We start from the raw sequence: 14,483 nt of genomic DNA, 5'->3' as shown, positions 1-14,483 counted from the left end.
GCCATCAGGAAGAAAACATGTCCTACTGTTTGACTCGTGATGGATCATCCTGATGGTCCTCTCAGAACCCACAGCAGAACCCACAGCAGAACCCACAGCAGCTTCTGGTCCCGCCTTTTAAAGCCACATTTCACCAGTTTATCCCACACAGAACAGTTCAGGTTCTCTGGGTTTATGACCACACTCTTCAAATGCAGGGGGTTCTGGACCAGAACCTGACGGTGAACCCGAATCAACACATGGTTCTGATTCTGAAATTGGGCCTAAACAAAACCAGGATCTAGAGTTGAATCAGGAACTTCTGGGACCTGATTCAAAACCCTGGATGGGGATCTAGACCTGGATCTGACCCAGGATCTGAAAGTGGGTCCAGAACCCTGGAGGGGCATTTGGACCCGGATCAATGGGGGGGGGGGGGGGGGGTGGACGGAGTCAGCTACCTTGGCGAACTGGATGGCAAAGATCTTCTTGAACTTGAGGTCCATCAGGAGGCTGTTCATGAGCAGCTGGTGGTAGATGTTCCGAGCTCCTGCAGAAACAACAGAACCATCATCAGAACCCCCCCGTCTGTGAGGGGGGGGGGCTCATAGGGTTAGACTATTAGATTATAGGCAGGAATACTTTTTAACAACATTTATGTGATATCCGTGGACTTAATGAGATCTTTATATCTATATAATAATCGCATGTTGCCTTTATGAAGTGGGCCCAGAACCCCCTCCCCCCCCCCCCCCCCCCAACAATGGTCTGGCCATTAAGACGAGTTTTAGCTACAGCGTCTGGAGCTCATTTACCGCTCCAGTTAAATCATGTCTGGGGTGCAGAAGAGAGAAGAACACAGAGGCTTCAGAGATTTTATGATGTTATTTAAAAAGTCTCAGTCTGGAACAAGGCAGCAGGCCTGCTGCGCCCCCTAGAGCCAGGCAGCAGCAATGCAGCCCTCAACCTCCATGCAGCTTTCAACGACACCTCGCTCTGACAGAACCGAGAGCTGGCCGGTCCAGGTTCTGGTCCAGGTCCAGGTTCTGGTTCTGGTCCAGGTTCTGGTTCTGGTTCTGGTCCAGACAGCATCCAGTGGTTCGGTCCGGTTCTGGTTCTGATTCTTTGGACTCGCAGCTCTTACCTTTCCACATCTTGGAGTCATTGAGCATCAGGCGGTCCACAAGCGAGGAGTTCTCTCCTTCTGGACCTTTCTGCAGGCCCACCTGGCACAGGATCCTCTTCAGCCCATCTGAAAGAGCCAACAGTCAGCAGAGGGAATGCAAGCAGAGCGAGGCATTGTGGGTAATGAAGTCCAGACATACCAGAGTACTGGATGATCTGTCCCAACCAGCTGAGAGCCTTCAGAGCGAAACACTGATGAGCCACCACAGACGAGTGCATCACCTGGACCCGCAGAGGCTTGGACTGGCGGCTGGTGTTCCTCTGGGGGTCAGGGGTCAGAGGTCAGGGACTAGAACCTGCTCATTCTCTGGGGTCAGGGGTCAGAGGTCAGGGACTAGAACCTGCTCATTACCGTGACCCTACAAGCATAGGCTGGACTGCGTTCTCACTACAGACGTAGGACTATAGGTACAGAGAAGCCCAGGTTGGCGATGACAGTGGACCGGGTCAGAACTGGACCATAAATCCATTTAATTATTTCAAATTTACACATCTTTAAGATGGCATTTTTGGAAAAATCAGGATGTTGTTTAGCCAATGTGCTTATTGGGCTTCCATGTTCAGGAGGACATGTTCAAAACGTCTTTATTCATCTACTTCTTTATTTTTAAGGTAGTTAGAAGGTCAACAGTGAAGTGTAAAACATTTACTTAGATTTTCATTGTTTACAACGCAGGGCGGCCATCTTGTTTCACAGCTTGGATTTAGTTGCACATCAACTCCCAGTTTTTTTAAATAATTTCTTTGTTTTTGTGAAAGGAAAAGGATGGGGAAAAAAATCGATTCATGGGATTTGGTAAAATAAAATCTAAGATTTAATTTCTAAGCCGTGTCGCCCGGCCCATTGATGGCATGAATCAAACTGGGCCTGAAGCCAGAACCCTGGTGTGGTGCCAGTGAGTCCAGACGGTTCCGCCCACACAGCCTACAGTTATCCTGCAGCATGAAACCATCACACACCAAGCTGCTGCTCTCAGAAACTCACCACAATGATGGACTTGGCCTGTTCACAGAACTGACGATCTCCGAACCGGACCGACTTCCTGCCCTGCAAACAGAGAGGCGTTAAACCCGCAACCTAACCCTACATCCCACAGACACCTGGACCTTCCTCAGGGCCCGCACCTGTGGCTCAGGTGTGGACACGCCGACATTCATGAAGGCCACAGGTGACCCACTGGATGCCGGTCACTGGACGAGTCACAACATGTGGACCAGAACTCGCCCACATGGGTGTCGTACAGGTGTAGTGAAGGTGTAGTACAGGTATAGTACAGGTGTAGTACTGCTGTAGCACAGGTGTAGTACTGGTGTAGCACAGGTGTAGTACTGGTGTAGCTCAGGTGTAGTGAAGGTGTAGTACAGGTGTAGTACAGGTATAGTACAGGTGTAGTGAAGGTGTAGTACAGGTATAGTACAGGTGTAGTGAAGGTGTAGCACAGGTATAGTACAGGTATAGTACAGGTGTAGTACAGGTATAGTGAAGGTGTAGTACAGGTATAGTACAGGTGTAGTGAAGGTGTAGTACAGGTGTAGTACAGGTATAGTACAGGTGTAGTGAAGGTGTAGCACAGGTATAGTACAGGTATAGTACAGGTGTAGTACAGGTATAGTGAAGGTGTAGTACAGGTATAGTACAGGTGTAGTGAAGGTGTAGTACAGGTGTAGTGAAGGTGTAGTACAGGTATAATACAGGTGTAGTACAGGTGTAGTGAAGGTGTAGTACAGGTATAATACAGGTGTAGTACTGCTGTAGCACAGGTGTAGTACTGGTGTAGCACAGGTGTAGTACTGGTGTAGCACAGGTGTAGTGAAGGTGTAGTACAGGTGTAGTACAGGTATAGTACAGGTGTAGTGAAGGTGTAGTACAGGTATAGTACAGGTGTAGTACAGGTGTAGTAAAGGTGTAGTACAGGTATAATACAGGTGTAGTACTGCTGTAGCACAGGTGTAGTACTGGTGTAGCACAGGTGTAGTACTGGTGTAGCACAGGTGTAGTACTGGTGTAGCACAGGTGTAGTACTGGTGTAGCACTGGTGTAGCACAGGTGTAGCACTGGTGTAGCACAGGTGTAGTACAGGTCTAGTACTGGTGTAGCACAGGTATAGTACTGGTGTAGTACAGGTGTAGCACTGGTGTAGCACAGGTATAGTACTGGTGTAGTACTGGTGTAGCACAGGTCTAGTACAGGTATAGTACTGGTGTAGCACAGGTGTAGTACTGGTGTAGCACAGGTGTAGCACAGGTGTAGTACTGGTGTAGCACAGGTCTAGTACAGGTCTAGTACTGGTGTAGCACAGGTATAGTACTGGTGTAGTACAGGTGTAGCACTGGTGTAGCACAGGTATAGTACTGGTGTAGCACAGGTATAGTACTGGTGTAGCTCAGGTGTAGTACTGGTGTAGCACAGGTGTAGCACAGGTATAGTACAGGTGTAGTACTGGTGTAGCACAGGTGTAGTACTGGTGTAGCACAGGTATAGTACAGGTCTAGTACTGGTGTAGCACAGGTGTAGCACAGGTATAGTACAGGTGTAGTACTGGTGTAGCTCAGGTGTAGTACTGGTGTAGCACAGGTGTAGCACAGGTATAGTACAGGTGTAGCACAGGTATAGTACAGGTCTAGTACAGGTATAGTACAGGTGTAGTACAGGTGTAGTACTGACATCTCGGTCGACGGTGGTGGCGAAGCTAACGGCTTCCTTCTGGCTGCAGTTGACAGCTTTCTGCAGCGTGTAGATCACCTGCTCATAGGTGTGGACCTCATCGTTGAAGAGCATGCAGTAGTAGGTGTCTCCTCGCTCCCTGTGAGGAGCAGACATGTGGAGGAGCAGTCAGTACCCAGCTGCTGACACACCTGCTTTACCTGTAAGGCCCGTACCAAAGTGCTGATAAAGAATAAGAAATAGTCACTATTATACAGAGTCAGGAAAACATTTAAATTATTAATGAACACCGTAGAGCTGGGTCTATAGATCTAAAGGTAACTAGTGAGGAGGCCTTCCTGCTTCCTAAAGGCGGTTTAGTGTGGAGCCTCAAACACCGACAGGTGAGACTCGTGCATTAGTTAGCGCTTACATTAGCATACATTAACTCGTACATCTGCAGTAGTGTAGATGGTGTATTATGTGTGTTTAGATGGTCAGAAGCAGCACACAGGTGACGAAGAATGGCCCAGGAGCAGATTATCAGCCATTGCTCTAGAGAATGTTGGTGCTCAGTGAGGACCAGGACCTTCTCATCTGTGAAGGACTGCAGAAAGAAGCAGCTCTGCTGGGCCTGGACTAGAAATGGTTACATTATGTGAGACAACCAGCACCAGCTGCCACAGGATTCACAGCTTCCTGTTTCCTCCTCCTCCTACTGAACCCAGAGCGCTGCTTCTAGTGTTGGTGTACGTACGGCGGCTCCAGGCCTGCAGGCAGCTGGTCCTCCTGGTCCCAGGTCAGCAGGTCCACAGCGTACTTCAGGATGATGGAGAAGATGCTGTAACTCCTGGCTACCATGTCAGGAGGCAGCAGAGAGACCGGGTCCTGAAAAACAAGCAGCAGGTGAAGAACAAAGGTGGTGCTGAGATCCTGAAGGTCACAACTGCTGCTGGCTGAGGGAGAACCGTCTGAGACGTTAATCCTGAGGCTAATGCACCTGCTTTCACCTCAGAAACATCTCAGTCGTTACCGTGACCAGGATGATTCAAACACAGCCGGTTCTTCTGGTACCACCCGAGTGTCTCACCTCCTCTGCCTCTCTGCTGCGGTCTGCAGGAGTGTGTTTCTGACAGTATGGACCCGTCTTCCAGGCCTCGGTGTCTCCACAGTCACAGAAACCTCCACCTCCTGATGTGGTCATCTGGGAAGCACAGAGACACCCAGTCAGCCTGCCTCTGGATTCTGATTGGCTGTCTGACACGGCGCGTGTGTGTGCGTGAACTCACTCTGTATCGATGGTGTCGGTGAACGCTGACCAGGAAACACTGCATACACAGAACACAGGTGGGGTCAGCTGCACACTCCCTGAACACACAGAGAGGTTCTGGATCAGTCGGCAGCCCCACATCAGCTGTACAGGTGTGTCTTCACCATGGACAGGTGCGTCTCTAACCCACACATCTCTGTCAGTCGGCCCAGGGCAGCTGTGGCTGCTAGCGTAGCAGCTAAGCTAGCAGCTATGCTAGCGTAGCTGCTATGCTAGCATAGCTGCTAGGGTAGCTGCTAGCATAGCTGCTAGCATAGCTGCTAGCGTAGCTGCTAGCGTAGCTGCTAGCGTAGCTGCTAGCGTAGCTCACCAGCATCAGGGTTTGGATGTGGTGTGAAGCGTTTTGGTGTCGTTGGACCAGGTAAAGCGCTGTACAGGTACATTCACTGTTCTCTAAATTAAAAGCTTGATCTCCAGAGAAATCAGAACATTTCAGAAGCCTGACCAGGTTCTCCTTGTTCTACGCCGCTCCAGGCCCATGGTGCTGCTGCCATCTTCTCTCCAGCTCAGCCACAGAACGTCTCTAAAGTTGTTTCTAAAATTTCTAAAGTTGAATCGGGACGAAACAGATTCTTCTTTCTGGACCCGATACTCTAAAAATCTTTCTTCCTCCTTTGCTGAATTCATTGTTGGTAGAACCGTATTAGCGGGTTAAAAACAGGCTGTCCAGGGTGACCTTCATTTTCAGAAACATCCATAATCAGAATCACCAGATGGTGATGGAGGAGGTGAGGATGGACTCACTGACGGAGGAGTAGAACTGCACCATCATTGTCCTTAGCAGGTTGAATTTCTTCAGCTGCCTTCTTCAGGAAGTCCATCCTCTGCTGGGCTTTCTTGGTGCACCATAATATGTCACATGGTGCGTTTAAAAGCAGCTCTTAGTGACGACGTTTCAGGAAACATCTCAGGATTTTACCTCTGTGAGATAAAAGTTACTCACTAAGCATCTCAGGCCTTCAGAGAGCTGCTAAAGTGACTAAATGTTACGACTTTTAGCAAACCTCAGTAGCTGTGTTTACGTGCACAAAATTTCACCATCGGATTAAAATGTATTCAGAGTAAATAATCGGATTGTACCGTTTATAAGGGCCCACGATCAATTAATCCGATCATAATGTGCGTTTATATGCATCTGCCTTTATTGACAATAGAGCCAGTTATCACATTTCCCTAAAAACCACAGAAGAAGAAGAACTTCTGTCTTTGCTAAACAACAGGAAATAGCAACAAAGCAGTTTTATACGAGTTAGTGCTCTGAGGGTCCAGGCTGGACTGGTACGATGTTCTAATTACGAAACGGAGTAAAGCAACAATTTTTAGCTCTTTGATTTTTCCAAACTTCATCAGGATTCATCAGGAACCCCGACAGTTTTGGTTCCCGACGTATTTCTGCCACGCAGCAACGTGGAAATACGTCACGTTGACGTCGGCTCAGGTCAGTTTGCCTCATTGGGAATAACTAGAGCCTGACGAGCATTTACTGTTAAAATAAGAAGTGTTTATTGTTAAAATAACAAGTGTTCATCGTTTATGGTTAAAATAAGAAGCGATTATTGTTAAAATAAGAAGTGTTTTTTGTTTATAGGTAAAATAAGAAGTGTTTATTGTTTATAGGTAAAATAAGAAGCGATTATTGTTAAAATAAGAAGTGTTCATTGTTTATGGTTAAAATAAGAAGTGTTTAAGTCAACCACGCCTAGCAACGGGGTCAACCACGCCTAGCAACGGGGTCAACCACGCCTAGCAACGGGGTCAACCACGCCTAGCAACGGGGTCAACCACGCTTAGCAACGAGGTCAACCACGCCTAGCAACGGGGTCAACCACGCTTAGCAACGAGGTCAACTACACCTAGAAACGAGGTCAACAACGCCTGGCAACGAAGTCAACAACGCCTAGCAATGAAGTCAACCACGCCTAGCAACGGGGTCAACCACGCCTAGCAACGGGGTCAACCACGCCTAGCAACGGGGTCAACCACGCCTAGCAACGAGGTCAACCACGCCTAGCAACGAGGTCAACCACAACTAGCAACCGAGTCAACTACGCCTAGAAACGAGGTCAACCACACCTAGCAACGAAATCAACAACGACTAGCAACGAAGTCAACAATGCCTAGCAACAAGGTCAACAATGCCTAGCAACGGGGTCAACAACGCCTAGCAACGGGATCAACCACACCTAGCAACGGGATCAACCACGCCTAGCAACGGGATCAACCACACCTAGCAACGGGATCAACCACGCCTAGCAACGGGGTCAACCACACCTAGCAACAAAATCAACAACGCCTAGCAACAAAGTCAACAACGCCTAGCAACAAAGTCAACAACGCCTAGCAACGAATTCAACAACGCCTAGCAACGAGGACAACAACGCCTAGCAACAAAGTCAACAATGCCTAGCAACAAAGTCAACAATGCCTAGCAACGAGGTCGACAACGCTTAGCAACGAGGTCAACAACGCTTAGCAACAAAGTCAACAACGCCTAGCAACGAAGTCAACAGGAGGAGACAGGAGGTCTAGACTACCAGGAGCTCTGGACTACCAGGAGCTCTAGACTACCAGGAGCTCTAGACTACCAGGAGCTCTAGACTACCAGGAGCTCTAGACTACCAGGAGCTCTAGACTACCAGGAGCTCTAGACTACCAGGAGGTCTAGACTACCAGGAGGTCTGGACTACCAGGAGCTCTAGACTACCAGGAGCTCTGGACTACCAGGAGGTCTGGACTACCAGGAGGTCTGGACTACCAGGAGGTCTGGACTACCAGGAGGTCTGGACTACCAGGAGCTCTAGACTACCAGGAGCTCTAGACTACCAGGAGCTCTAGACTACCAGGAGCTCTGGACTACCAGGAGCTCAGGACTACCAGGAGCTCTGGACTACCAGGAGCTCAGGACTACCAGGAAGTCTGGACTACCAGGAGCTCTAGACTACCAGGAGCTCTAGACTACCAGGAGCTCTGGACTACCAGGAGCTCTGGACTACCAGGAGCTCTAGACTACCAGGAGCTCTGGACTACCAGGAGCTCTAGACTACCAGGAGCTCTGGACTACCAGGAGCTCTAGACTACCAGGAGGTCTGGACTACCAGGAGGTCTAGACTCCCAGGAGGTCTGGACTACCAGGAGGTCTAGACTACCAGGAGCTCTAGACTACCAGGAGCTCTGGACTACCAGGAGCTCTGGACTACCAGGAGCTCTGGACTACCAGGAGGTCTGGACTACCAGGAGCTCTAGACTACCAGGAGCTCTAGACTACCAGGAGCTCTGGACTACCAGGAGCTCAGGACTACCAGGAGGTCTGGACTACCAGGAGCTCTAGACTACCAGGAGCTCTAGACTACCAGGAGCTCTGGACTACCAGGAGCTCTAGACTACCAGGAGCTCTGGACTACCAGGAGCTCTAGACTACCAGGAGCTCTGGACTACCAGGAGCTCTAGACTACCAGGAGCTCTGGACTACCAGGAGCTCTAGACTACCAGGAGCTCTAGACTACCAGGAGCTCTGGACTACCAGGAGCTCTAGACTACCAGGAGCTCTGGACTACCAGGAGCTCTAGACTACCAGGAGCTCTGGACTACCAGGAGCTCTAGACTACCAGGAGGTCTGGACTACCAGGAGCTCTAGACTACCAGGAGTTCTAGACTACCAGGAGCTCTGGACTCCCAGGAGCTCTAGACTACCAGGAGCTCTAGACTACCAGGAGCTCTGGACTACCAGGAGCTCTAGACTACCAGGAGCTCTAGACTACCAGGAGCTCTAGACTACCAGGAGCTCTAGACTACCAGGAGGTCTGGACTACCAGGAGCTCTAGACTACCAGGAGCTCTAGACTACCAGGAGCTCTGGACTACCAGGAGCTCTAGACTACCAGGAGCTCTAGACTACCAGGAGCTCTGGACTACCAGGAGCTCTAGACTACCAGGAGCTCTGGACTACCAGGAGGTCTGGACTACCAGGAGCTCTAGACTACCAGGAGCTCTGGACTACCAGGAGCTCTGGACTACCAGGAGCTCTGGACTACCAGGAGCTCTGGACTACCAGGAGGTCTGGACTACCAGGAGCTCTAGACTACCAGGAGCTCTAGACTACCAGGAGCTCTGGACTACCAGGAGCTCTGGACTACCAGGAGCTCTAGACTACCAGGAGGTCTGGACTACCAGGAGCTCTAGACTACCAGGAGTTCTAGACTACCAGGAGCTCTGGACTCCCAGGAGCTCTAGACTACCAGGAGCTCTAGACTACCAGGAGCTCTGGACTACCAGGAGCTCTAGACTACCAGGAGCTCTAGACTACCAGGAGCTCTAGACTACCAGGAGCTCTAGACTACCAGGAGGTCTGGACTACCAGGAGCTCTAGACTACCAGGAGCTCTAGACTACCAGGAGCTCTAGACTACCAGGAGGTCTGGACTACCAGGAGTTCTAGACTACCAGGAGCTCTAGACTACCAGGAGCTCTAGACTACCAGGAGCTCTAGACTACCAGGAGCTCTAGACTACCAGGAGGTCTGGACTACCAGGAGCTCTAGACTACCAGGAGCTCTAGACTACCAGGAGCTCTAGACTACCAGGAGCTCTGGACTACCAGGAGCTCTGGACTACCAGGAGCTCTAGACTACCAGGAGCTCTGGACTACCAGGAGCTCTAGACTACCAGAAGCTCTAGACTACCAGGAGCTCTAGACTACCAGGAGGTCTGGACTACCAGGAGCTCTAGACTACCAGGAGCTCTGGACTACCAGGAGCTCTAGACTACCAGGAGCTCTAGACTACCAGGAGCTCTAGACTACCAGGAGCTCTAGACTACCAGGAGCTCTAGACTACCAGAAGCTCTAGACTACCAGGAGCTCTAGACTACCAGGAGGTCTGGACTACCAGGAGCTCTAGACTACCAGGAGCTCTAGACTACCAGGAGCTCTAGACTACCAGGAGCTCTGGACTACCAGGAGCTCTGGACTACCAGGAGCTCTAGACTACCAGGAGCTCTGGACTACCAGGAGCTCTAGACTACCAGGAGCTCTAGACTACCAGGAGCTCTAGACTACCAGAAGCTCTAGACTACCAGGAGCTCTAGACTACCAGGAGGTCTGGACTACCAGGAGCTCTAGACTACCAGGAGCTCTGGACTACCAGGAGCTCTAGACTACCAGGAGCTCTAGACTACCAGGAGCTCTAGACTACCAGGAGCTCTGGACTACCAGGAGCTCTAGACTACCGGCACCGGTCCCTTCCTGCGTCTCAGATGCTCACAGGATAGATTCCTGAAAAGGTCTTAGGTCTCATGCGTTTACCCAGAATTAGATCCCAGGTGTGTCCAGGTGTGTCAGTTACCTGCAGGAGTAGGTGGGCTCTCCCACCTTGAACACGTGGCCACACAGTGGAGACGACAGGTTGTTCTCCTGCAGGAGCGCCAGGCCGGCCGCTGGCTCCTCCCCTAGCAGGAGCCACTCCAGAGGAGCGAGGAGCATCAGCTGACAGGCCAGCTCCTCCCGCTGCTCCTCCCTGCTGCCGCTGCCTCCGTGCGGCCCCTGGCAGAGGATCCGGGGGACGTAGGTGGCCAGGTGACGGTACACCTCCACCTGCAGGTCGGGAGCTGCCAGCCAGCGCTGAGGAAGAGGAGGAGGAGGAAGGTTAGAGACAGGTGGAGAACAGGTAACACCGTTAATCAGCCGCAGGTCTGGAGACTGTAGAACTGGACCTGATTCTCTGATGGTTGGTATAAACTGAAGGTTCTGCTGGTTGACAGAACCAGAACCTGCAGTAGATCAATCGTCTCAGGTGTCATTATGTCACCATGAGAACCACAGATTACACGCAACGGTTCCACGCTGTTCTCCAGCATGAGGAGCTCCTGGAAAGGGTGTAGCTGGTGCTGCAGCCCTTCAGGAGGATTACTGAGCAGGTTCCTCTGGCTGAGAACACAGAACCGGACCCTGGGTCCATGGTTCCTCCGGTGAAGATCCACCTGCAGGTTCTCAGCTTCTCAGGTCTTTTCCACTCTGGATCAGAACCATAAATTAACCTAAAGGATCTTAAAGCCTCAGAAATTCCTCTTTTACCCGAACAGCAGCCAGACTCTGCATGGTTCCGCAGGGTGCTGCAGGGTTCTACAGGGTGCTGCAGGGTTCTACAGGGTGCTGCAGGGTTCTGCACAGCTTCATAGGGTGCTGCAGAGCTTCACAGGGTTCTACAGGGTTCTGCAGCGCTTCACAGGGTTCTACAGGGTGCTGCAGGGTTCTACATGGTGCTGTAGAGTTCTGCAGGGCTCCACAGGGTGCTGCAGGGTTCTACAGGGTGCTGCAGGGTTCTGCACAGCTTCACAGGGTGCTGCAGAGCTTCACAGGGTTCTACAGGGTGCTGCAGGGTTCTGCACAGCTTCACAGGGTGCTGCAGAGCTTCAGAGGGTTCTACAGGGTGCTGCAGGGTTCTACACAGCTTCACATGGTTCTACAGGGTGCTGCAGGGTTCTACATGGTGCTGTAGGGTTCTGCAGGGCTCCACAGGGTGCTGCAGGGTTCTACTGGGTGCTGCAGGGTTCTGCACAGCTTCACAGGATTCAACAGGGTTCTGCAGCGCTTCACAGGGTTCTACAGGGTGCTGCAGGGTTCTACATGGTGCTGTAGGGTTCTGCAGGGCTCTGCAGGGTTCTACAGGGTGCTGCAGGGTTCTACACAGCTTCACATGGTTCTACAGGGTGCTGCAGGGTTCTACATGGTGCTGTAGGGTTCTGCAGGGCTCCACAGGGTGCTGCAGGGTTCTACAGGGTGCTGCAGAGCTTCACAGGGTTTTACAGGGTGCTGCAGGGTTCTACAGGGTGCCGCAGGGTTCTGCAGAGCTTCACAGGATTCTACAGGGTTCTGCAGCGCTTCACAGGGTTCTACAGGGTGCTGCAGGGTTCTACACAGCTTCACAGGGTTCTGCAGAGGTTCACAGGATTCTGCAGAGCTTCACAGGGTTCTACAGGGCTTCACAGGGTTCTACAGGGCTTCACAGGGTTCTACAGGGCTTCACAGGGTTCTACAGGGTTCCACGGGGTTTTGCAGGGTGCTGCAGAGCTCCACAGAGTGCTACAGGGTTCTACAGAGCTTCACAGAGCTCCACAGAGTGCTACAGGGTTCTACAGGGCTCCACAGAGTGCTACATGGTTCTTCAGGGTGCTGCAGGGCTCCACAGAGTGCTACAGGGTTCCACGGGGTTCTACAGGGTTCTACAGGGTTCTTCAGGGTTCTACAGGGCTCCACAGAGTGCTACAGGGTTCCACGGGGTTCTACAGGGTTCTACAGGGTTCTTCAGGGTTCTACAGGGCTCCACAGAGTGCTACAGGGTTCCACGGGGTTCTGCAGGGTTCCACGGGGTTCTACAGGGCTCCACAGAGTGCTACAGGGTTCCACGGGGTTCTGCAGGACTCGAGCAGCTCAGTAATCTGCTTAAACCTGCTCACAGAGTGACACGCTGACCTGGATACAGCCGGTGCTCTGAGGCAGCCACCTGCTAAGCCGGCTTCGAACCAGCAACCAGCTTCCTGCCCCACCAGCGTCAGACAGCCAGGTACGTCTCAGGTACGTGTCAGGCACACCTGTAAATCCAGCACCGTGAAGCCTGGCCCAATAGTCTGCTGAACCTGAGCCCTGAGGAACCTGGGAATCGAACCGACAACCTCGCTGTGCAGCCTCTTAGGGAGGGCGAGGCAGCACAGCCTGCTGTCATCTACAGCTGTTACCAAGGTTACTGACACCTGGCATTCAGGTGACGCGTTCACACCTGAACCTGTTTGTTTGCCAGGCCGTGACGTCACCGTGAGACCGCAGGTAGCAGCGCGTGCGGCGCTCCAGCCGCCCCGCTCCAGGTGTTGCTCCGCTTTCTGCGGCATTAGCGACCGCAGCTCCTGAGCCGAAAGCTCGGCGAGCTGCGGGCAGATTAAGCCCAGACAGCGGCCCCGGAGGCGGCCGGAGCCCCGCCGAACCCTCCGGAGGACGGCGCCGCGTCAGCGGGACACGCCGCGGCCGCATCCACTCACCGAGGCCGCGTCTCTGGGGGAGAAGTTCATGAAGTCGGCGCTAAGAGCGAAGGCTGGATCTCGGTCAGAGTCCGCCATCTTTCCTCCTTCTTTCTGCTGGAAAAACATCCGGAAACGGAAACGGTTATGGTGGGGGCGGGGCCAGTGCCCCTGAGGGCGGGGCTTCTGCATGACGGGGCGTGGTTATTTCATCAAAGCGTTTCTATTGGTTGATTTAAGAAAAACAAAGAAGCTGTTAAAAATAGACACCAACAAAAAATGATAAGCTGAGCAGCAACATGACCAGAACCAGAACCACTGGACTGTATCTGGACCAGATCCAGAACCACTGGAATGTTTCTGGACCAGAACCAGAACCACTGGACTGTATCTGGACCAGAACCACTGGACTGTATCTGGACCAGAACCAGAACCACTGGAATGTTTCTGGACCAGAACCACTGGACTGTATCTGGACCAGAACCAGATCCAGAACCACTGGACTGTATCTGGACCAGAACCAGAACCACTGGACTGTATCTGAACCAGAACCACTGGACTGTTTCTGGCCCAGAACCAGAACCACTGGACTGTATCTGAACCAGAACCACTGGACTGTTTCTGGCCCAGAACCAGAACCACTGCACTGTATCTGGACCAGAACCACTGGACTGTTTCTGGCCCAGAACCAGAACCACTGCACTGTATCTGGACCAGAAACAGAACCACTGGACTGTTTCTGGACCAGAACCACTGCACTGTATCTGGACCAGAACCAGAACCACTGCACTGTATCTGGACCAGATCCAGAACCACTGGACTGTTTCTGGACCAGAACCAGAACCACTGGACTGTATCTGAACCAGAACCACTGGACTGTTTCTGGCCCAGAACCAGAACCACTGCACTGTATCTGGACCAGAAACAGAACCACTGGACTGTTTCTGGACCAGAACCACTGCACTGTATCTGGACCAGAACCAGAACCACTGGACTGTTTCTGGACCAGATCCAGAACCACTGGACTGCTTCTGGACCAGAACCAGAACCACTGGACTGTATCTGGACCAGAACCAGAACCACTGGAATGTTTCTGGACCAGAACCAGAACCACTGGACTGTTTCTGGACCAGATCCAGAACCACTGGACTGTATCTGGACCAGAACCAGAACCACAGCCACCTGCTGTTTCTGGCCCAGAACCAGAACCACTGCACTGTATCTGGACCAGAACCAGAACCACTGGACTGTTTCTGGACCAGAACCAGAACCACTGGACTGTATCTGGACCAGAACCACTGGACTGTTTCTGGACCAGAACCAGAACCACCGCACTGTATCTGG

At 51.9% G+C, this 14,483-nt stretch overlaps 1 protein-coding gene across 9 annotated transcripts in view; it reads right to left on the bottom strand.

The window, feature by feature from the left end:
- ubr2 (ubiquitin protein ligase E3 component n-recognin 2) overlaps window positions 1-13,286 on the bottom strand; it is a 33,984-nt gene extending 20,698 nt beyond the window's left edge. For 6 of the 9 annotated variants that reach the window (XM_021314440.2, XM_021314443.2, XM_021314441.2 and 3 more), the window contains exons 1-10: window positions 13,161-13,277; window positions 10,475-10,749; window positions 5,098-5,176; window positions 4,899-5,012; window positions 4,566-4,696; window positions 3,830-3,968; window positions 2,150-2,212; window positions 1,305-1,425; window positions 1,124-1,231; window positions 441-529 (exon numbers count right to left, since the gene is read on the bottom strand). In XM_021314440.2, coding sequence (XP_021170115.2) covers window positions 441-529; window positions 1,124-1,231; window positions 1,305-1,425; window positions 2,150-2,212; window positions 3,830-3,968; window positions 4,566-4,696; window positions 4,899-5,012; window positions 5,098-5,176; window positions 10,475-10,749; window positions 13,161-13,268 — 1,227 coding nt within the window. In that variant the 5' untranslated portion in view covers window positions 13,269-13,277. Of the gene's footprint in view, window positions 1-440; window positions 530-1,123; window positions 1,232-1,304; window positions 1,426-2,149; window positions 2,213-3,829; window positions 3,969-4,565; window positions 4,697-4,898; window positions 5,013-5,097; window positions 5,177-10,474; window positions 10,750-13,160 lie in introns of those variants that run through there. The other 3 variants (XM_021314447.2, XM_036126787.1, XM_036126786.1) reach the window with 3 other exon arrangements.
- Between the last annotated feature and the right edge of the window lie 1,197 nt (window positions 13,287-14,483).

This window comes from Fundulus heteroclitus, chromosome 22 (assembly GCF_011125445.2).
Source record: "Fundulus heteroclitus isolate FHET01 chromosome 22, MU-UCD_Fhet_4.1, whole genome shotgun sequence".
Taxonomy (NCBI): domain Eukaryota; kingdom Metazoa; phylum Chordata; class Actinopteri; order Cyprinodontiformes; family Fundulidae; genus Fundulus; species Fundulus heteroclitus.
Note: the sequence above shows the minus strand (reverse complement) of the source record. Positions and strands in the feature narration are given on the sequence as shown.